Source organism: Serinus canaria, chromosome 2 (assembly GCF_022539315.1).
Source record: "Serinus canaria isolate serCan28SL12 chromosome 2, serCan2020, whole genome shotgun sequence".
Taxonomy (NCBI): Eukaryota; Metazoa; Chordata; class Aves; order Passeriformes; family Fringillidae; genus Serinus; species Serinus canaria.
This window is the reverse complement of record NC_066315.1, coordinates 50,945,636-50,968,805: the sequence shown is the minus strand read 5'-3', so window position 1 is coordinate 50,968,805 and position 23,170 is coordinate 50,945,636. Positions and strand designations below refer to the sequence as shown.

At 37.3% G+C, this 23,170-nt stretch overlaps 1 protein-coding gene across 2 annotated transcripts in view; it reads left to right on the top strand.

Moving 5' to 3' along the window:
• VPS41 (VPS41 subunit of HOPS complex) overlaps positions 1 to 23,170 on the top strand; it is a 111,591-nt gene that overhangs the window by 6,855 nt on the left and 81,566 nt on the right. For both annotated transcript variants that reach the window (XM_009098956.4, XM_030232020.2), the window contains exons 3-4: positions 16,487 to 16,594; positions 19,661 to 19,738. In XM_009098956.4, the coding sequence (XP_009097204.1) occupies positions 16,487 to 16,594; positions 19,661 to 19,738 (186 nt within the window). The remainder of the gene's footprint in view (positions 1 to 16,486; positions 16,595 to 19,660; positions 19,739 to 23,170) is intronic.

Sequence of the window (23,170 nt, the reverse complement as noted above, 5' to 3'; positions counted from 1 at the left end):
GTAAATTGTGCCCCTGTCTGAATTGGATGTGTAAGCAAAGTATGGAAATTTTTTTTCTGATGTTTTTACCCTTCTGTGCCATTATTTTAGCAAAGAATCAAATATACATTAATTCTGTCTCATACAGCAACTCTCGTACTATGATTCCTTTAGCATCTTCTAACAAATAAGATTCTAGTGGTGTTTTGCTACCTGCTTGGTTTGTTTTGAAGGACAGGCTCTTTACAATTGCCAGGATGCTTATTTGCACAGACTTGGCGGTAGAGCTTAATAGTAGGCCTCAAGTGTGGGAGTCTGCATAACTTGACTGTCTTCAATGTCTGTCCTCTGAAGCTCATCAGTGTAGGTTTGGTTCCACCAATGGTTCCACAGGAAACTGCATTCCTAAGGCTGCTGTGGTGTAAAATACTTCTCAGGTATTTAAGTCAGACTGTGTAAAATGCAAAGGTATCAATGAGCAGAGGTGGTGCAATACACAGATAGCTGTAGTTACTAGTAAAATTTGTAGAACTTGTAGCATTTGTAGAAGAATTATTACATTTCTTTCCTGGTAACTGGTACATTTGGCACTGGTACAGTTGGCATGCACTTACAGATCTTTCCTGGTAACTGCAGTGCAGTTGGCACTTTCCTATCATGTTCTTATATTTGATTTGGGGTATTACATGCTTTTTCTTTTCCCAGAGTCAGACTGCAATACATTATGCCAGGCTATGATGAGGAAGCTGTACATCTAATGGTCCTTTAATTCTTAGGGGAAAACCTCCTTATTTTATGAAGTAATTTTACTCAGTCTTGAAACACAAGTATTTTCTTTTTGTATGTTTGGCTTTGGACATTTGGTTTTGGTGTTTTTGATGGGTTTTTGGTTTTTTGGGTTTTAAATTTTTTTTAAAGTCTATTTGCATTACTTATCCCAACCTTGTCTAATCATCAAATTACAGCCAGATTTGAGGGTGGATCTGAGCAGGTTTGTTTGGCTGAAAAGTCCTAGTTTCAATGTGGTTTCATTGGTTTATTTAATTTTATTTTATAGCTCCTGAAGCTAAATGTTTGGACTGTCACATTTGATGAGATCTAAAAAGTAGATAGCAAAGTAATCAGACTTTTGGCTATTTGGAAACTGTAGAGGAAAAAAAAAATCTCCATAAATTATGTACAGCCTGAATCTGAATTTATTTTCAAATTATTTTCCTTCCTTGCAATGCATCTGTTGCTCTAAAATCTTACTTTTCTCAGTTGAGCTGTTTTCTGTCAGACAGTTATGTTTTGCCAGCTAATTAGCAAAGAATAAAAGGCTGAAAATTTTCTGCACCATTCTCATTTATTACAGGGGTTATGAGCAGATTGTGCTGATCCAGCATGTGACTTTTTTTATAGGAAGCACCCTTTCAAGAATAAATGTCCCTGGAATTATGAATGAGTGCTATGTCCCAAGAAAAGATCCTTGATTATGTAAGGCATAAGTCCCTGTGGTTTTGTTTCTTTTTTTGACACTGCAGTACAGCAGAAATTTTTTTGTTTGCAATTGTTCGCTTGTTAAACCACAAAAAAAAAAAGCCATGTGAATGAAGATGTTCATGTTCTGCAAAGAGGTATTAGAATAGTATTTTTTAAAGAAGGTACACTGATACCTGTATTCTTGGTTTTTTGTTAGATACATGAATGTGTTAGTCATCAGTATTGCATATATTTTCATTCTAGCACTTCTATTTTTATATGTCCCCTTATAATTTTTTGCTCTTTTGATCACTGTTACCCTGTGAAAGGGACATGTTTGTTCATTTAGTTTCTTGATAAGTTATTTAAATGCTATATTAATAAATTTCATGAGAGTTTGTAGAGAGAAAGGTATTGTAGAAATTCCTGGTTAATCCAGTGCTCAGACTGTTTCTGGTGGTTTAGAAATATCCCTCTCTGATATACTTTTACCACTGAAACTAGTGGTGGTTTTGTTCTTTAGGGTTTTGAAAACTCATCAGAACAAGAACACAGCTAGGAAAAAAATGTAAGCCTTAAAAAAAGGCAACTAAAAAACCTTGATATTCTCTTTCTCTTTTCAGTGCACTCTAAGTTTTAGTCTTATAGGTTGGGTCTGGATTAGGTCAAAGCAATTAAATAATTTTAAGTAAATAAAGCATCTGGTGAAAAAGGCTCCTTGTCATATTGTGTTTCCATCAAAACGTTCTCTTAACATGGGGTGTGGAGCATTGGACTGGAAGAGGTAAGCTGTTCTGTGGATAGCAGCATTTGAAGGGGCATCACCTTTGCAAGAGAAATGAATGGTTGAAAAGAAGATGTGGCCACTGTACCTTAGTCTGAGTTGCCTTTTTTTGTCTAATGTCTGACCTTTTCCAAAGGAATTACTTTAATCATGCCACTTTTCCTTATTAATGAATAGTTGTACACTAGATTTTCTTTTAATGTAAAATGGGAGAAAAATGCTCAAAAAATATTGGACATCTGAAGAGAGATTACTTCTCTCTGTATGGTTTTAAATTAAATTGGCCTTTTGGGGAGAATGGAAGGAAAAGTTACGTAAATTCCAAGTACTAACTTCTCTTTATTGATGAGGAAATGTATCGTGCAAGTAATTTATCAATTTGAGTCATTAGGATGAGCATAGTAAAGTATTTATTGAAGTTTAAATGGAATCTTTCCCTACATTAATTTGAAAAATAAGTTTGCAGGGACTAGTAACTTAACATTATAAAAAACATTATTAGAGGATTGACTTGCAGGAAAGAAATGGATTATTGCAATATTCTTTTAAGTTGTTCTGGTTTTGAGTGAAAATTAAATACTTCATTTAATGAGCTATTAATATTAACCAGAAGTGCCTGTTCTATTTGTGTGTTTTGGAATACATAAAAAGTAAAAGCACTGCTGTGCTTCCTACATAAATTAAATGCAATTGCTAAGCTACTGTGTTAGCAGAGTATGTGGACCTGGCTTTCTCAAAACATTAAATGTATTTCTCTGTATGGAATAGCACTCCTGGCTGCAAAAAGAAAGTAATGGTGAAATTCAGCTCTTCCCCCGTGGTGGGTAGGTGAGCTTCAAAAACTGCTATACTCAAAACTGCACTGTCAGCTTTTCATATACAGTAGATCACAAGGTGGCAACCGGGTTGCTTGAGTAGTGTTCACAGGGGAAACAAATGTTTGCCCAAGTTCCTTGCTCAGCAAAAGGACAGTAAAAGTAGAAATGTGTAGCTTCATTGATATTTGAACTGAGTTTGGATTTTTCTGTGCTGGAATTGGATTTGGACATGGAAGATAAAACAGTCTATGCTGTGCTGCCTCTGTATAGTGCACTTGGTGTGGATAGACTTGTCCTATGTTTTTGAACACTCAAGCGGATTTGGAAGTTTCAGGTGTTCTTTGTCATGCACAAAACTATCAGCAAAATAAACTGAGGTAGTTGAAATGAAACCAAATTGTATTATATGGACTTTCTACTACTATTTTTTTTAAACATGCCATTTTTGAGGGTTGGTCATGTGCAAGTATGTCATCTCTGTTGTCACTTATGCTTCGAAACTTCGCTGGTGCCCAGCTCCTTCAAACCTGTAGGAGTAAATCTTCAATTGGTGTTGTGCAAAAATAGTCTAATATTCTGTATGTCACAACAGTTTTGCGAAGAATTCAAATGCTCTGTTTTGTCTTTCATCTGTGTCATTTCATACTGTAAATGCAGCCTATTTTGAGACATATCCACTGGCAGCCATATCATCTTAATTCCATGCTCCTGGTGTATATCTGCATTTTCCCAGGGTATTAAATAAATCCCTGTGGAAAATGCGTGGGGAGAACAGAAAGCTGCTGTATGAAATTTTACCATCCTAATCCATATTTACAAATTTTACAGCTAGGTACTGGAAAAGCGTTGGTGATGTGCCTTATGAACAGTTGTAAAGGAATGAGATCAGAGGTTATTCATGTTTTTCACAGAACTAATATTACTGTATTTTCACCATAGAATAAGAGAAAATATTTTTAGCAGCATAAGTAACAAATATGCTGTCATAGTTTAGAAATTTCAGTCTTCGTGCCTTTTCTTGTCTTGTGTACCAATAGTTGCAGAACTAAAATTAATTCTTGTACAAGTTGAAAACTTTAATGGGTTTCTAGCTTTTATTCACTACTACCTGCTTTTCAGCCAGTGACTTCATGATGACATGCTCTTTGCTATTCTCATTCTTAAATCAGTTTTTTTTTTTTCTGCTTTGTTAAAATTTTCCTGTAGGAACAGCTTTTTTTTATGAAAATAATGGAGGAAAAGAGGCTTGTGTTCTCTCAGTAAGCTTTCAGAGGGACTGGTAAAGTGCTCAGGATTTAAATTCAGCACAGTAAATAAAACAACAACTTGCAATACAACTGTATTCCACTTTTGGTACTATCAAGCAGCCTGGCTAAAGGCCTTAGTCTGAGTTTTTCTTGGTATTCCATTAATGTTAGAGATTTCATTGCATTGAGAGAAATTGAGTTAAGATCCAAATTCAGAAAATAGCATAGATAGTCCCTTTATCACTGAGGTAGGAGCAGATGTCTGGAAACCATATCCAAGGGATGGAGAAACAGTAATGATGAAGCTGCACGTCATAATAGTTGCACAGACTGTTAACGATAATTGTCCTTGTTTGCTCTGTGGCACTTGATTCTTCAGCAGAAGTGCATACGTCATCCAAAATAGTGGGGGATGGAGTGCTTTCTTCTGCTTGGTTCTGGATTTTTTTTTCTTCTGAAGCAAGGCCAGGTAAGACCTAGAAATGGCCAATCAAGGAAGCTGTGTTTGCATCACTTTAGAACAGAGAACGTTTTTTCTTTTTAAAAAACAAATATGGGGACATCTACTTGAGGAGCTTTAGCAAATGAGTTTGAGGTGTGTGATGGGTTGACACTGGCCAAACGCCAGTGTACCTCTGAAAACAATTTATTCATTTTCTTCTGCTATAATTAAGCAGAGGAGGGGAAAAGAAAACTCAAGGGGTGAGATAAGGATTAGGAGAAAACACTTTAAAAAACTTAAAATTCTAAAAGGTATAAAGAAAGAAAAAATGGTTAACAGAATTAAGAGAGGATAATGAGGACTAAAATAAACTTTTAGAACACCTTTCCCCCCATGAACTTCATGAATTAGAGGGAAAATTGTATTATAGTCCTCACCACAGCCTTCAGAAGAATCTTAGCTTCAGCGCTTGGAGCACCTCCTCCTCTCCCTTCCTCTTTTTCACCTGCCTTAGCGTTCTCATATTGTTCTCATGTGTCTTCAATTTTTCCTTTTCTCTTACTCAGTAGAGAATTAATGTTTGTAGATGTGGTGGGTTTTACTGCTGGTTAAATACCTGTGCACTCACTAGAATATACTTACTTATTTTTGTTCTGAGATAGGATTAGGAGGAAGGCAAAGTAGGCTCAAAACTTGAAAAGGGTATAAAGAAAACTTTATTAACAGTAATGAAAAGAAAGAATAGTAAGAATCAGAATAAAATTTTTAGAACACTTCTCCTCCCTCCTGCAACCTTTTCTTTCTCACTAACAACATACAGAAACAATTTAGTCAGTTTATCACTTCTAGAATAGTCTTTCTTCAGTTCACTCAGGGAGAGAAGTCCCTTTTGTTAATGTATGTAGACTTTTCTACAAGAAAACAGTTCTCTCGTGGCTTTTAATTTCCACAAATAGCAGCTGCCTGGAAATCAGCAATTGTGAAGTCCCTCCCATTTTTCACAGCTTTCCTCACAGCTGCATTTATGGGCCGTGTCAACTTATGAGGTACTATTTTAAGGATGAGCTGTTTGAGAGCAAAGGTTCTCTTTATCTGTCTTTGAGATCGTCTTAATCTCTGAGAACAGAGGTCTTCTTCTTTCCCTGGCACAGAGAGTCTTCATCACTTTTTTCTCTCTGTTCAAACTTCTTGTGGGATCACAGCTGCTTCAACATTTGCTTACTTTAGCATAGAGGCCTTTGCTCATATCTACAATTTGAACACTTAATCTTCCCATAGTTTCAATGAGTTACAGGGAAAAAGAGTCTGATGTATCAATTACATTCTTCTCTGTAGCTTTACAAGAGGATTTCATCCTCAAGATCAAGGCATCTGACTCTTTCTTCACTGACCTTGGTGTCTTCATGTTGTTCTTCTATGTGTTCTCACTCTGTCCTTTTTCCTCACTTGAGGGAGGACTGAAGGTCTGCAAGTCTTATCTGTGCACTGAAAGAGCTGATATCTTGTCTGGGGCCTGCAGATGGTCCCGTGACCCCAGGGAGGCTTGGTAGCTTGTGGCCAGAGCCGTGGCTGGGCTGGGATGGGTTGGGGGCAGCGGCTAGGATCTCCGCAGCCAGGCCAGGGCTCAGCTGCAGCACGCCAGGGGCCGATGGCCTCCCCTCCTCCTGCCCAGCAGCTGAAGGGGCCTGGCCCCATGGCAGAGCCCACCCGGCCCGGTCACACTGAGATGGGGGCTGGGCCGGCCTTGCTACCTGCTCAGGGCCGGAAGCAAAAGAGAACTTCCTGGGAGTTTTTAGTCTTTAACACGTGCATTCACAGAGTTGCGTTTAGCTTTCTCAGTGGTTTAACAGATTGTCAATTCATAAAACTAATTACTGATTGTTTTTTTTTGTCAGGAGGAAACTGCTAGCAGCTTTTCTTAGGAAACTGTTGAGGCACTTCCGTGAATGCCTCCAGTGCAAAACCAGATCAGTAGGTTCATTTGTTCTCAAGTTCTACCAATTGAAACAGTTTTTGTAGAATTCTGCAGTGCTAAAAAGTTAATCTTGTCCAGGCTCTGCAGTCAGGGAATTGCTCACTGTGCCTGTCTCTCAGTTGGTCACATGGGCTCCGCTGGCACTGTGCAAGCCGTGTCAACTGCCAGCTCCACTCCATGCCTTTTCTTCATTCAGGACACCAAAAAAAAAGGAATGCTGCTGCCACTGCTTTTGTCTTTCTGTCTGCAGCATGGCTGGTTAAAAGCGTCCAAGTAAATAAAGTCCATTACGATCCCTGCCTAGAGAGCTGCAGCCACGCTGGGGTCCAGCAGCCTTTCCGGGAAAGGTGCCCCAGCTGGCCCCCTACTCCTCTGTTCAGAGCAGTAAGCAAGAGAGCTTCCTGCGTCTTTTTCTTTATTAATACGTTCCTCTATGTGTATCAGAGAGGCGTTTCCAGCTTTTCCAGAGGTAATTGGCTTAGCACTGTGCCAGTTTTCCAATCTAGCCAATAATTGGTTTTGCCAGGCATGGAGGAAGCCACTAGCAGCTCCTCACAGAGAATCACTTCCACTGCTGACTTTTTCCCTCTTCACCAAAAATCAATTATTGCAAAACCAGCACAATGTGCTAACTCTTTAAGGACTAAATTAGATTCTAAATTATACTTTGTGTTTTTTGATTGTAAAGAGTAACAATCTTCTAGAGGTTTTGCAACAATGAAAATAAAAAAATTTAAATCTTTGTTGTGAATTTCCAGCTTTTTTTCAGAAATAATGATTATTTAAATTATTTCTAAACTATAACATGCATTTCAGTTGGTGTGAGAAGAAGCAGGATTTGGGCTAAGGTTTTTTCCTGACATTCATGTCAGAATGGCAGGCAACAGGTTGTCTTCTGTGCCATTTCTTTCAAAAGTGTTAGCGTCAGAGGCAAACACTAAAGAAGCCTGACATTACAATGGAAGAACTTTGAATAAATAGCTGCCTCCTTTACAATGATAGTGTTACATCCTCATTGCCCACCTCAGTAATTTGCATCTTTTGACAATTTTGACTTTCCAAAGACAAACCATTTTCATACCCCTATTCTGACCAGAATTGATCATCGTCTTCAAATAGATTTTTCCAAGTGATGCTGAGGAAAAATAAAACTCTTCTGATATGCACACGTAATGCAGTTAATAGTGGGTCAGTTTACTTAAAGTTGAACATGTTTGCTGTAAGGGTAGAAGGAAATGGACAAATGTCCAGAAATATTCCTGGGTTCCTTCTGATATCACATAGATAATACACCAATTTAATGTGTAGGGTTCAAAACTTCTACCCCTCATCTTTTAAGTGCAAGTTATATTCTGATGCCTGCAGTCATAAGGCAATAGTAGGATTTATAAAGACCAACTGTTTTGTGACTGTGAAATAGGGATATAACAAGGAAGAGGGAGAGAAGGCAAATTTACCTCATCACAGGTATAACCCAGTTGTTATTGTACTTAAAGTTGTGAGCAGGGTAAGCATTGAGTAGGTAAAGATTAGGAGGTTTTCTTCATGTTCTCAAAAAACAAACAAAATAACAACCAATATTCATTAGTTTTGCCAGATAGTACAGGGACTTTGACATGGTCAGGGGTGGAAGTCAAAGGGATCTCCCAACTCTATTGTGACATGATGATGTTACTTCCTTAAATTCATCAACAAATGTCAGCAACTTGTTACAGCTTGCTGCTTAATATTTTCTACTTTTATTAACCCTTCTGCATGTGTTAAAGTCATGTCTTGCTACCATGTGATATTTTCACTTGCATTAGATTTTTTTGCTAGATATTTTTATTCATTTGCCATATTCTCTTGTATTGCAAATGAGCAGTGTGTTCATTTGCGTATGTCAACCTTGAATTAGTAAATAAAATTCCTTTTCCTTCCATGTATTATAAAAACATCTGTTATTTTAAGGTATGGAAAGAGGTCATGGAAATACAGGATGGTAATTGTCTGCATTGCCAAATCCATTTACTCAGTGGTCAGTCTTGCTCTCTGTTCTCTCAATGTCTCTGAGCTCTGTGGGTGTGCTGCTGAGATGGGAGCTCTGGCCTGCCTTTTCCAGGAACCACCTATTGTATATTTGGTGAGCTGTTCTTGCTGAATTCTGGTGTTCTGTGAACAGCTGTTTTATGTCAGGCTATAAGCAGTCATTAAAAACCCTGTATTGGGAAGCTGTGCCATGAGGGTTGCCTGGCTGGAAGTGAGCTTTTGACTGAGGACATGGTTGTTGGAGAGGAAGAAGATGGGGTTCCTGGCAGGCACACTGAAAAGTGTTGAAACTAGACTTGTAGTCTAGACTGAGAGGGCTTGATAAAGTGTTTAAGGGAAGTTAGGGTATCAGCAAAGGTCCATCTGAGGATTACAAGGGGATGGGGCAGGGGAGGTTTGTAAGGGGGGACTTGGGGAAGGCCTGTGAGCCTTCAAGACTGCAGTCTTAAAAGTGGGGGTTGAGTGTTAGAGTGGGAGCCAGGCCCTTTATGTATTTTGGATAATTGGATTATAGGTGGGTTAGTTTGACTGTGAGGGCAACCCTTTAACCTTCATAATATTGTGGCGGGGCAGAGTCGCTGTTTTCCTTTTCCATTTGCATCCCAAAACTGAGAGTAACCCTGTCAGCAGACCTAGTCCTACAGAGCTGTAGTGGAGTGTTGCTCTGCCTTCATCTTCCCTTGTTGTCCAAATCAGCAAAGTTGAAGAATTTGCTCATTGTCCTAGCTGACTAAGGGTGTCTAAACTGAAGCATTATTTCCAGGGTGAAGAAACTGTATGGTTTGTCAAGCTTAATTACTGCCCTTAGATACAAGAAAAGTATGGTTGGTCTTAGTTTTTTAGCATATAGCTATTTGAAAATATATTTTGGTGTAAAATATGGTAAAGAAGGAAGTGAGAAATGATGCACATGGATATTCGCAGGGTGATTCTGAGAATTTAGAGGCTTCTGTCTGATTATCTGGATTACCAGATTGTCTGAGCCACATTTAGCCTGAATTTAATGTGGGTAGAAAAAACTAGAGATGACAGATAAATGAACCTGCTTGTTTGAGGGACTTGGTATTAGATATTTTCCCTGTATATTTTGGGGAATGGGGTTCAGCAAGCGTAAAATCAGGTTTATCTATAAATCCGTATCTCTTTACCTTGAATGAATGGAGATTAGTTGGGTCCTAACAAAGGTCTGAGGCTGAAAATAGTCATAATTTCTTTATTGGGCCAAAGGAGGCATTATGACCCACTTGGTGCAGCTCCCAGATGTAGAAATGCTGTGAAGGTTTAAATAAAAATCTTTATCTGTATCTCTTGTTGGGTAGTACTTGTCTTGTCAGGGAAATCTTGTGGTAGTTAAGTTTGTAATATTCTTGTTGGGCTGCCTTGTCCAAAGTAAGGTTTGCAAAGCCATCTTGTGTGCAATCCTGCCCTTCCAAGCAATTCTTGTGATGAAGAGGGTTTGCAGAGATCCAGGGGGCCAGATGTTGGTGTAAAACCCCACTGATGATGTTCCTTTCATAGCAGTCTGGCTAGAAGTCATCCATTCTGCTTCTCAGCCACACACCAGGCACTTGGCTAAGTACTCTTTGCTCCCATGTCAAATAGAGGATTTATAGATGAAAGATCATTTCCAGCCAACCTCACAGGCCTTCAAAACAAAAGCTGAGACAATCAGTTAATGCCCTGATTAAGACTTTATTTCTATTTAAAAAAATAGGAGTTGGAAATGATTATACCTTAGATCAAGTCAAGATGTCAAAACCAAGGAAAGTAATGAATGATGTTGGCAATTGTGTTCTGCTGGGTATTTTGCTGCACTTTGAGCTTCTGCACGTATACAAGAGAAATAAGGAACTATCCCTGGACACTTCATTTTGGGGCTTTTTTTTTTTTTTTGAGGCCCTTTTATGTTGGTTTCTTTTTGTTTTTATATTTGTCATTGAATTTCTATAAGAAGTGGAGATGCCCCCAGTGGAGCACTAAGGATGTGTTTATTCATTTTTGCATAACTTAAAATATTCTATGAAGTTTTATTTTAATTCAAAAATAAATTTGAGTTGGTTTCTTTGGTTCTACTGGAGATTTTTATATAGTGTGTAAACTAGTAATTCTGGGGCTCTAACTAGTCGGTTTGATTGGTTTTTTTCTGTGTGATTGTGATGACTATTTAAATAAATAAAAGTGCTGGTATGGTTTCTCAAGGTCTGACCTCTATTAAATGTCAAGAAAAGTTACTCCCACAAATCGCCAAGTAGTAGTCTCTTCTCACCTTTTTGCAGTAGATTGGGGTTGCACTTTGCAGCAGAACGAGGTTTTTTGGTTTGGTTTTTGTTTTTTTTTAATAAGATGTTATAATGTCCTAAACATTAGGTATTCAGATGCATAGAGGCAGAGTGTTTGAATGGCCCAGTAAGCTAGGGGGTGTTGCAATTTAGGAATGGTACTCCTTCCTTTAGTGCTCCTGCTGAGACTCCACAAACCAAATGCTTCTTGCTTGCTCCCCTCCTTCCCTTCCCCTGTTGTGGGCTGGAGAGGAGAGGAGGAGGCACAAAAAAGGAAAGATGATGGGTTGAGATAAGAGCAATTTATTGGAAGCAACAGCGAGGAGGTAAGAAAATTACCAGTAACAGTGACAGTACTAATAACTAAAGTGTACAAAAGAGAGAGGGTGATTCACATGCAAAACCGTACTCACCTGCTGCTCTGGGTTGGAGCCAGCATTACCCAACCCGTCCTCTGATCAACCAGAAGGAACCCCTTCCAATCAGTATTTCTTCTCCTCAGAGAAGGGGTTCCTTCTCCTCAGTGTGGGTCATCCCCTCACCTGGAAATGGCTGAGGTGGTGTAGGATAGCCTCTCTGTCCTAGCCATGCCTTCCATGGCTACTGCAAAAATTAACCCTGTCCTGGCCAGGAGGAAATGAAGTAATTCACCATTTTTCTTATAATCTCTGAAATCAATGTAAACTTGATAGAAAGCATGTAAAAAAAGAAAATTAACTGTAGGGTTTTTGTTTATTTTGTCTTTTTTTCTTTTTCAGCCATAGCCTTTTAAGAAGGCCTATGACACTAGGGCCTTGTTGGAGTAGGGTGTAAGCATGCCCTTTTTGAAATTGTTTCAGTGATGGACTTCAGCTATTTTTGTATTGGAGTTTAAATGCTTTGCAGGATCAAAACTTGCAGGCATAAACAAGGCTGGAATGGACATTTAGAGAAATTGCAATTTTATCTGGGACCAGATAGAGGATGTGCAGCAAAGGAGAAGGACACTTGCCTTATAATGTATGCAATGTTTATTTCCATAAAGGCTTTGATGAAATTTGAGGTCAAACTGTGTGGTAAGGATGACACTTTTGCGGTCAGTACCTGTAACATAATTAGAGTATCTGTAATCAATAGAGCAATGTTCATGTGACAGACTGTCTTGTGGGCAGATCTGCTGCTGCAGGAGCAAATGTGGGCTAATGGAATAGCTCTGGGAACTGCCCACAGGTTCCTTCTGGAAATTTTCTTCACAAGGACTGATTGCAGATTTTTTTTCTTTTTTCCTGCTCATGGTTCCAGCACAGCAGTTCCTGCAGGCAAAGCTAGGGAAGGTGGGGCAGAATATCTGAAGAAGGTTGTGAACCTGAGTTCAGAAAGGCTGATGAGAATCCCTTGCAGTGGTACTGGCCTGTTGAGAGCTTGTTGTACATGTGTAGCTCTTGTTAGTTTTGTAAATCCGTTCCAGAAGAAGAGTTGGTATTCCATAGGTGCTGGGTGAATGAGAAGGTATTTGTTTTCAGTTCAGGAGTGTTCAGCAATGACAACTGGAAGAGCTCTCAGTAGGAAGGAGTTTGTATTAGTCTTAGGAGCTTAATTTCATTCAGTTGGAAATGTGCTTTCAGTGGGAAATGTTTATGGATACCCGTTTTTTACAGCATATTTTAGTGATATGACTGCTAGTTTTAGCTTTAAAAGGCAAGTGGAAAATCAAATGGAGTATGAATTTCAAGTTAGCATTCCAGTTGTTGAAAAATGGTCATTATTTATTTTATCACATCACAAAGGTACCTTCCTCCTGACAGCTCTGTGAGTCTCCTTGCCTTTCAGATTTTAAGGCTGCCATGTGTGCTTTACAAAATGTGCTTTATGCATTTTGTGCAGTAAGTATTTATTTTTCTCTTAAAACATTTGTCAAGAATCTCAACATTCAGTATTGTTATTTCAGATAATTTTAGGCATTAAATATTGAAGTAGTATTAAGTGGTGGTACAAAAAGCAGTGTTACAAAATTTATTTTCAAATTTTTAGAATCCTCTAGGAGGGTTTAATTAAAAGTGTCATACAGTTAGTAAAAATACATGTAAGTTCAACAATTGATTTTTTATTATTTTTTCCCTTAAAAAAGGAAAGCCGTGAGTTCTTTGATATGGGGTAAATTTCACTCTCTTTATGTCTTAGCTTTGCTGCAAGTCAGGACTTGTACTATTCCTCTAGGTTGTCATAGAAACACAGCTAACTGACATCTCAACTCAGGCTGCTCATGGTTTAATTTGTGGGTTTTCAAGATTATTAAAATTTAACAAAAATTATTGATTTGCTTTTATTAACACTGGCTTGTGTTTATTTTAGAAGTTCAAACTGCATAAAAGCTTTTCCTAGTAGAAAAATACCTTTAAACTCTGATACTCTAAATAAGAGATCATCAAATGCATTTAATATATCAGAGTCTGAAGCAGTAATCTTTCATTTTTGAAAATCACCTTTTTATTTCATTTTGTTTACAGTAAAGTGCTCCAAACTCATTTCAATTCACCTTTTAGCTTGACTTTTATTTAACATAGAAGATACCTGTCAAGAAAGCGTGAAATAGGTACATCATCATGCCTAATATTTGGGAGTTTTCATTTTATTTACTTACTTTGAAGCCTGGCAGAACACTCTAGTGCACTGACTTTTGAAAGTATATATTTTTTGTATATGCATGTGCAGAAAAAATTACTTAGTTTTCACTCATAAATAAGACAGGTAGAACTTATTTACAGTAACTTTATTTAATGGTCCATGGATGAATGATTTTATGCAAACTACTCCAGAGACTAGAATTAACTTTTCATGTTGGTTGCACATTGGATGTCCTGGCCACAGCAACATGTGGGATCTTATAAAAACTAGATGACTGGAATTCAGTTTTTACTTTTATGAATTTATTCAATGATTGCCCATGCATTTCAAGTGTAATCTTTGTAAGCAATGTATAAAATGCAGTAATGTGTTAATTGTTATAAAATGGACACATGCTTCCTTACACTCTCCTTCCATCAAATGTATGCTTTTTACTTTGACTTTATCTCCTCCCTCTACCTTGTAGCCATTTATTAGCAATATATAGGCATGAGGAATTTGACTGATTTATATACAGACCTGTAATCTGACATTGTCATTCTGTCTAGTAACAACTTTGTTCAGTGTTAGATTTACTGAATAAAATTGTTTCTCAGTGGACATTTTGACATCCCGCTTCAAACCCCTACGTCATGCACTGCTGATATCCCTGTATTAATCTCATTTGTATTCTGTCATAAAACTCTCACGTAACATTTTAAAACAGACTCTCTTTGCAGCATATTTCTGTAAGCATGGGACTAAATATTGAGTGTTTCCATAGGTGTATATGGCTTTTTTGTGTTTTGTATGATGGTAGCACACATGACCGTACTGTTTAACTTAGAAAAAGACTGGCTTTAGTACTGCAAAAGCAATTTAAACAAAATGCATTTTATTAACCTGTTAACATGTCTCTCTTCCAAATTTATTTTTTGCATTGTGTTTACAAGAAGGTGTTGAACAAATACAGTTCTGCTGTAGGCTGACACTGTGCATTTTTAGGAATTGGAAGGTAGTGGTTGGTGGGAAGTCAAAGCACTCCTTTAACTGGAGCACTGCACTGGTATATTCTGGTTGCTTAAGAATGAAAGATGTTTTATGTGGGAAACATACTCAGTGTTGATATATTTATTACAGTCAATAGGAAGTATAGGAGAATATTATTGCAGGTGTACTGTTTCCCAGTGAGGACCAAGGGATATATAAGGGTTTGTGTATGTCTGTGCATGTATGAGATTAACTGAGACTTACTGAAGACTTGTGGAATCTCTCTGGCATTGTATTTCTGTAGACTGTCTGTTACAGATAGATGCCTATGACCAAAGAGCTATTTTGCAACTAGGATTTTCTTTTCCTAAGAGATAAGTGTGGAGTTCGGCTGTTTGTCTCTGTCCCTACACACGCTTAGGATGGTTCTGGTAGGCTGTGTCTCAAAAGATGAGTCTGGACTCCAGGGTTTTTCGGTCTTCAGAATTGTTTATTATATCTTAACTGTAAAGTCCCTTCTCTGCCCGACTGGGATCTGACCAGCATGGCAGCCAAAGGCACTCTGGCCACCCCCAAGGTGGGCACATCTTTTATAACAAAAACTACGTATAACATATTTGCCTTTTATCCCCAATACCTATCACCCTCGTCACCGGATACACTCTCGTCCCAGACCAATCCCCAAGTGCCAACACCACAGCAGAAGATGGATGACAAGAAGAAGGAGGAAGAGTCTTGTGACCTGCCTTGTTTCCTCCATATTGTCTCCATAACCCCCTTGTACAAAAACCCCAAAATCTGTGATTTACCCTATAACTACGTTTTCCCTTCACCATTCACACCCGGGTAATTCCCACAGGTTCCATCTTCTCATACATCGGTGGCACATCCCTAGATGGATCAAAATCAAGCCACCAAGTGCTTTTGGCAACATTCCAAGACCCCCGAGCCCCCCAAGGGTTCTCTCGGTAGCTCTGGACATCAGGAGTGATGTTCTGGGTTCCCACAATAAGTATGTTGGGTCTTCTTTGAGCAATAAATTTGCTGCTTGGGGATTTTTTGGTTGTTCGGTTTTTTTTTAGCTTGGATTCCTTTCTCTTCACTCTTTCCCCCATGATCCTTCCTTGCATTTAAGTAATGATTGGGTGATAGTACCTAACATGCTTGAAAAGAGAAGAACAGGTCAGTATTTACCAGAAAAAGATCCTAACATGTGGAAGATAAAGGTGATTCATAGGAGTATAATGTGTCCAGATCCTCCTCCCAGAAAACATATTCATGGAATTTTTTTTTTTTGCCATAAGCCCATTGGTAGATTTTATACAATAAACTTATTCCTAGTGAATTCTTCTTATTTTTGTTCACAGCATTTTGCCTCTATCCTTCCTACAGAGGTGCAGCATCTTGTAAAGGTCATGAAGTTTCTTGTAACATGCATGCTTCAGCTTTCAGTTCATTGTGGCTACAGTGGCACACTTTATTTTATCGTCATGCATTATCATATCCATCCTTTTTGTATTTTACTCCTAGATTGCAAATTACTAACTTTATGTAACAAAGTACACATGCACATTTTTTCCTGCTTTTGAGATATCAAGTAAGTGCCTCCTCCAGCTAAATTGACATGCTGCTGTACAGACTTTGCACTCAGAACTTTGGAGTAAAAAGAAAAACCAGTAACAAAAAAGCACAGCCTAACCCCCTTCAGGTTATTAAACTGTGAAAGTTTGGCTTTTGATTGTAATGGCTGTTGTGAAGAGATCGCAGTGATCCATCTTCGCCTGTTGCTGTGTGATAGTTTTGGGGTATCTTAATTTGTTTTTATCCAAAATAAACTTCTAAGTATTTTTGTTGTTTTTTTCTCTCTTGCTCCCTTTTCCTTACACTCCTAAAAATTTAGGAAGATGAGAGTGAAGAAGAACCTAAGCTCAAGTATGAGCGGCTTTCTAATGGAGTGACTGAAATTCTCCAGAAGGATGCAGCCAGCTGCATGACAGTGCATGAAAAGGTATTATGTGACTTTGTGGCTGAGATAGCACTTCTGCTCGGTTTTATATATTTATCTGTGCTTATAATGGATCAGAATAGTTCTGTGTAGAAGTGATGCCAAATCTAGAGTTGCACTACAGGCAACAGTAACATAAACAAAATTCACCATTAACCTGTGTTGAGAAATCCACATTTTCTCAGTGATAAAAGAAGTAGTTCACATGGTTCAATTAACAGCAGATCTCTCAGAATCAATTCCCTTCTTGCTTGTATCAAGCATTTTTTCAGTGGGAAACATATTTTCTCAATGGGAAAGTAAAGTGAGAATTTTAGATGCAGTGATTTGTTAGATGAGATGCTTACATAAGCTATTAGAAAAATGCCCACTCAGATTTAATTGTGAACAGTATTAAGAACTGCGATCAGAATACAGTCCTAACTTTTCTTTATTCAGAAAGGAAGTTGGTATATACTGTGCTTATTTGTACAGCCATGTCAGTAAAGACCAACTTGATCATGCCAAGAACTTAGCATGTATTTGGCTGTGGAAGACATGTTAATACAGTGTAGAAGAAAATAATTATCGTATTTTTTTGTTTGCTTCAGCTTTACTTTTGGAGGGTGTCATACTAACACTTCCCTGTCCCCCTTCACTGATTCAGTATGTTAAAAAGAGAGGAACTGCACATGCTAGAGAGTTTGATGTACCAGAAGGATGATAAGGATAAAGTAATAGAGAATACAAAGTAAAGAAATTTGAAAAATAATTAATATTTTGTTCTTAAAAGAAATAAACTTCATATGCTTCTTTAGTGATTTAAACAATTGCTTTTGTGTTTTATGAGTTTTCTTCTCTTTTGTATATACTGAAAAACATTTTAGAATATTGAGGCATTCTGAAGTGCAGCTGAAAGTGTGAATTAATGATTTGTCAACTACTAGTATGTAAAACATAGTAGCTATCTTCTGAATATATAATTTTTCATAGTCAGTAGTATCTCCTTAAAAGTTATTGTTGAGGGATCTATCTTTATTATTTGGCTATATTTTTAGATTGACTTGTGCTGTGTTTCTTTTCCTCAGAGGACTGTTGCTATGGCTCAAGAGGCTCTTAAGATGAAGCTTGTATTTTAACTGTGTGAATGAAAACAATAAGTCTTTTTAAAATGTTTTGACAACTTAGAATTACACAGATATTTGGAAAATTGGCTAGCATTTCCTCTTTGTCTGTGGCCTGTTTCTGTTACCTTTTATTCCTGCATCTCAGGTAAATTTTGAAAGCCAAAAGTTTAACAGGATTTTCCTATAAGGATGTGCATAGATACAGCTTTTGCTATAGTGTCACAAAGCGTGACAATACAGGAAAACTGTTGAAGTATCCCAGCACTTTCAGTTTTCCAGCAAACTAGATACACTACTTATGAGAAGAATCAATATTGTTCGAAGCCAGGTACTGCAGTCTTTTAGGAATAGGTCTCTTGCAACAGAGAGCTTAAAAATGAGGCTGGGCTCATAGGTTTTACAAGGATATTTTTGTTTCATTCTGGTTGTTTTTTTTGGGATTTTTTTTCCTGAACGAACATGAAAAGCCCTGCTAAATGCTATCATTAGAAAAGTTATATGGTAATATGTAAAATATGACTCTGATTAAAGCAGTTTAACTTTGCTGGAAATCCTAAGATCTGGCTTCTGCATTCAAACTAATTTCCCCCCAGAATTTTTTTTTTTTTTTCATTTTTGCTGCTAAAGCATCATATTTTCACCAGGCTTGCTGTCTGCACTGGATGACTAATCGTCATGGCACCTGGTGCATTCAAGCAGGCCTGTGCAGTGGAATAGTCATACCTAGTTATGTCTGCACACCTGATGTTTTATTAACCAGTATTGATTTTTTTACCCGGGGGACTTTTTTCTTCCTGAAAAAAGGCAACCTTGCAGGAGTGAAAGGCATTGCAGGGAATGAATTTCTAATGAACCCCTTCTTTCCCTTTCTTGCCTCCTTTTAATGTAGCTTCATATTTTAAGTGCCTGAACAGAAATTTCATTTTAAGCAATTCCATTTTGATAAATCCTTTTAAACCTTGACTTTCTGTAAGGTTATTTTTTAAAGATTGTGCTGCCTGACTGACACGCTTAGCAGTGCCTGTAAATTTGAGCATTTCATTATAGGTTGCAATGAAGCATGCTCACATGCAGTGAAATACAGAGAATTGAGTAGCCTAGACTATTTCAGTAATGCTGAAAGTGGGAGGGTGGGGGAGGGGGCAAATAAAAGAAACCTCTGTCATAAATCAAGTAGTACTAAAATTCTATCTTTTCTGTTTAGGTGTAGTTCACATGGTTCAATTAACAGCCGATCTCTCAGAATCAATTTCCTTCTTGTTTGTATGAAAATAAGTTTGTGATAGTATGGATTTATGTGAAGATTTCTTTATTTTGCTACTGTTTTTTAGAATGAAACTCCCGAGATTTCCAAGGCAATGTATTTGTCTTGGGAGTATTCTGTTTAGGAATTTTAGTATGTGAAGGAAAGCAAACCCAGGAGTTATCTGTGTGCTTAAATGCACTGTTATAGGCCTTCCATAATTCAACTGTATTTTACCAGTGGCTTACGGTTGCTGTGTTTGAACACTGTTTTTGTTTTAATAATGAAGGTGAATTAAAAATAAAGCTCAAAGGAAACATGAGGATTGAAACAAAGCTGCAGAAAGGATCTAGGAGCTATTTCAGATCTCTGTTGATTCTTGCTCTCACGCTGCATTTTTAATTTGCTGCCACAGTCCATCAGCTGGTGTATACAGACTGCAGACCCACCATTAGTTGTCAGTGGATGAGGGTCCTCATGACTCATTCTGACAGCTAACTTGCACTATCACAGTAATATGGGCTTGAAGCCCTGTTTTATTCTTTGGGTACAGATAAAATAACCTTTCTCTATAGAAAGTGGCAGGCTTTTTTCATTTCCCCAGTGTTGCTAATCCTGGAGTTCATTTAGCATTGTAGTATTTCTTGTAGTGTCTTTGTGTAATCAATGTAATGTATTTCTTGTGGTCTCTCTTATGTAATCAATCTCTTTCTTTCACAGTTTTTGGCACTGGGGACACATTATGGCAAAGTTTATTTACTTGATGTCCAGGGGAACATCACACAGAAGTTTGATGTTGTAAGTATGATATTATTCAGAACCTATTTACAGGCATGTAAAACTGCTTGGATGTACCAGTTACACACTGGTAACACTCTTGCTGCAATAAGTCAGTTACACCTGCAGCTACACTAACGCATTCCATAACATAAAAAATAGTGTATGATCCTTGCAAAAAGAAGTTATGCTGCATGTCTTTGTGGTGAGGACATCTCAGTTTATATATAGCAAACTTCATCACGTAGCAGAAGAGGAAATACATATTTATGATTGCAAATGGCTATTAAAAATGGAACCCAGGGGCTCATTACTTCCATAGGGCATAAACCTGTTCGTTAGCTGACTACTGTCAGTTATTAGTTTGTGCACTATCACCTTATCTAGTTGCCTCAAGTAATTGAAAAGTGATGGCCTTGCTGGCTCGGTTTATCAATTACAAATATATAATGCTAATACTTTATATAAATGTTTTGAAATTTGAATTATTAAGGGATTGTATTGATTGAAGGAAAAGAAGAAGCCTTTTTCCTTATTGCGCTTTGTGCTATCAGATGAATAAAATGCTAAATTTAAAGCTCTGTTCTAGAGTATTAAATGTTCCTTTTTGTTGTGGATATTAGTTAATTAGTTTCAAATTCCCTGTCTTTCTTGGGGAGTGGAAGGAAAAGAATTAGAATTTTTTCTCCTCAGGTCTTCAAAAGTTCTAGTAGCCAAGCACTGTTTTTTCATAGCAGTGTAAGCACTAGCCATAGAAACCATCACAAGATGTGGACATGTTTGCAAAGAGAATATACATTCTAAAGCTGACATAGCTGCATGGAAGTGGTCAAGTGTTTGTTTATATTTTTGAAAAATCTGATAATTACTTGTGCAAGGGAGTAGAGCATAAACTTAAGTATCAACTTAAGGCACAGGTCTTGAAGGAATTTTTAGATTTAATTTTAGTCTGATTGACAGTGACCTTACTGTGGATTCATTAAAGTCAAACTAATAATGAGCTTCTATTTCTTTTAATTTTGTGTGTTCATCAGCCCTGCAGCTGAGAATGGTGACTACATGTCCGAAGAGGAAAAGCTTTTGGTGTCTCCCTTGCAGTTTTGATTATTTTAAATGCATGCCTCTTGATAGAGTTTCTTTGGGAAGTAGGAGAAACCTCTCTATTTGAGGCAGGTCAGATTAAATGTACCTGAATTATTCTCTTCCATTGCTGCAGTAGAAGAGAGACTCAGAGACTCGCTTAAATGAAGTGCAGATTTTGTATTGAGTCTGGCAGTAACTGTCCTAAACTTGTATTTGTTCCGTTCAGTATAAGGTGCTTGGAAAAATTTAGCTGTAGAACAATCTTCTTCTGTCTACCACCAATGCCTTGTTCTCTCACACTGGTTCCAAGAGATAAAAATTGTCCTTCTGTGAAGACTTAGGGAACTGCCTAGGTGTAGAGCAAGGAGCAAGGGGACTGTTACCTGCTAAAGTCTATAAAACAAAATCCCTGCATTCTCTTTATACACACCTTCCCAAATTTGCTGTTATTTTCTTTACTAAAAAGTCCTATCAGTGCCTGCTGGGAGGGAGGTTTTTTATGAGGTTAGTGTTGGACTATAAAGTTATTTTCTGCTCAAAGATGTTACTTTTCCAAACTTAGCCTTCTTCAGGATGCTTTTTATGCTGTGTCTCTTGTGAAGATGGCAATGATTTCTTTTGAAACTATTGTTAGATTACAAACTGCTTTTTGAGCTGGAGAATAGGAAAAAGAAATGTTTCTTGGATTCTATTCTTAATATTTGTATCTCTTTTTGTAATGTACATGTCTGCAGTGCAATAGATTAGATCATGGATTAGTTGGAAATGGTGCTTCTTTTTTCATTTTTTTCCTTTTTTTTCTAGTTTGAAGAAGAATGATTTTTCTCTAGCACCACTTGTCTTTAAAAGAAAAGTTTCTTGATGAACTACTAACTGTTGTAAAACAGAACATGCTGCCTATGTGAGAAGAAAGCAGCTCTATGATGTACATGGCTGCTTAAGCTGACAAGTTTTCTCTATTAATAATGTCAGCTGCTGAACTCATAGACAGTTTATTCTGAACTAACTGCTGTATGCCAAAATATTTTCCTTCTAACCTGAACTTCTCAAGATGTTGAATTTCAGACTACAGACATCACTACCAAACAATCAGTGGGGGTCTTCATTCAGTTCTCTCCTACTAATTCCTCTTTACTGTTTCTCCTGGGGAATTTGCGTTAAAGTATTGCCATGTTATAAATCCCAAATAAAACCTAAACCTTTCTAGACAAAAAAGGGAATTACTTCCTGAAGGCACACAGGGACAAAGCATTTCTTGTAAATATGCTGGTGAAGAGTGTTTTCACTAGTGGTGTTTTTTCTGGTTCTTTTTCTCTGATCCAAAAAGAACAAATTCCTTCTCAGAAGCTTTTTCGTTGGTGAAATGGCAAATATAGCTCTATCTTGACGTTGTTGATAGGAGAACTACCTGTTGTTGCTGATTATTGGAAATTAATATTGTATAGAATTTTTACTGATAAAAATAGCAGTATTACCACTGAAATATTTTAATTGTTTGCAGTAGACAGTGTACCTGGGGAGTGTCTTTATGTATTTTTCTTTTCGAAACAATCTTTTCAGCAGGTGTTTTTTGTCTTGTGACATTGCAAAAATTAATAGTAAGCATAGCAATGTGATGCCCTTTGTGCAAAAGAAAACAGTTACATAATTCAAGGCACTGTACTTCATTTGAGTCTTTATCTCTATTTTTCAGGGGTTTGTTTTGGTTTTGGAGGTTTTTTTAAAGAAAAGCTGGGACATGAAAAAATGAATTATTTTTCTATGCATCTGTTAAATGTGTAATTAGCAAAAACAAACCATACATTGGAAGCTTTAAAAGCTACTAGATCCAAACACTGTTAAAGCAGAATTATGCAAGAGGGGTTTTTTTTAAGCATTTTTTAAAAAATTATTTTAATGGCAAGTTCATATTAAATATACTTAGAAAATACCATTATTGCTCTCATAGTCCTCTTGATTTCTGTTTTTCTTTCCTAATTTCAGGAAGCCATGTTAAAAAAATGTAAATGAGCTTGGAAATTGAAGAAATAAGAATTTGGCTTTTATAGTAAATCCTTTATTTTCCATAATGACTTGCATCTGCATTTAAGCCAAATTGTGAAAAATAAAAGGTACTAATATCAGAGGATTTGCAGCAAAATGAGAGAGAAAATTCATCAGTGTGTTGCATTATCTCCAGAATGGCCAAATTTTGAATGGCAGCACTCCTTTTCAAGACTGAATGCATTTATCATTTTAATTTGAACTAAAAACAGCTGTAAGAAATACTAAAATATAAAGCTTGGCATCCCTAAAAGTTCTGCTGTTGTAACACACTTTTTTGTTTATTGTTTAAAAAACCTATTACAACTGCATTTCTTGATGTCCGTA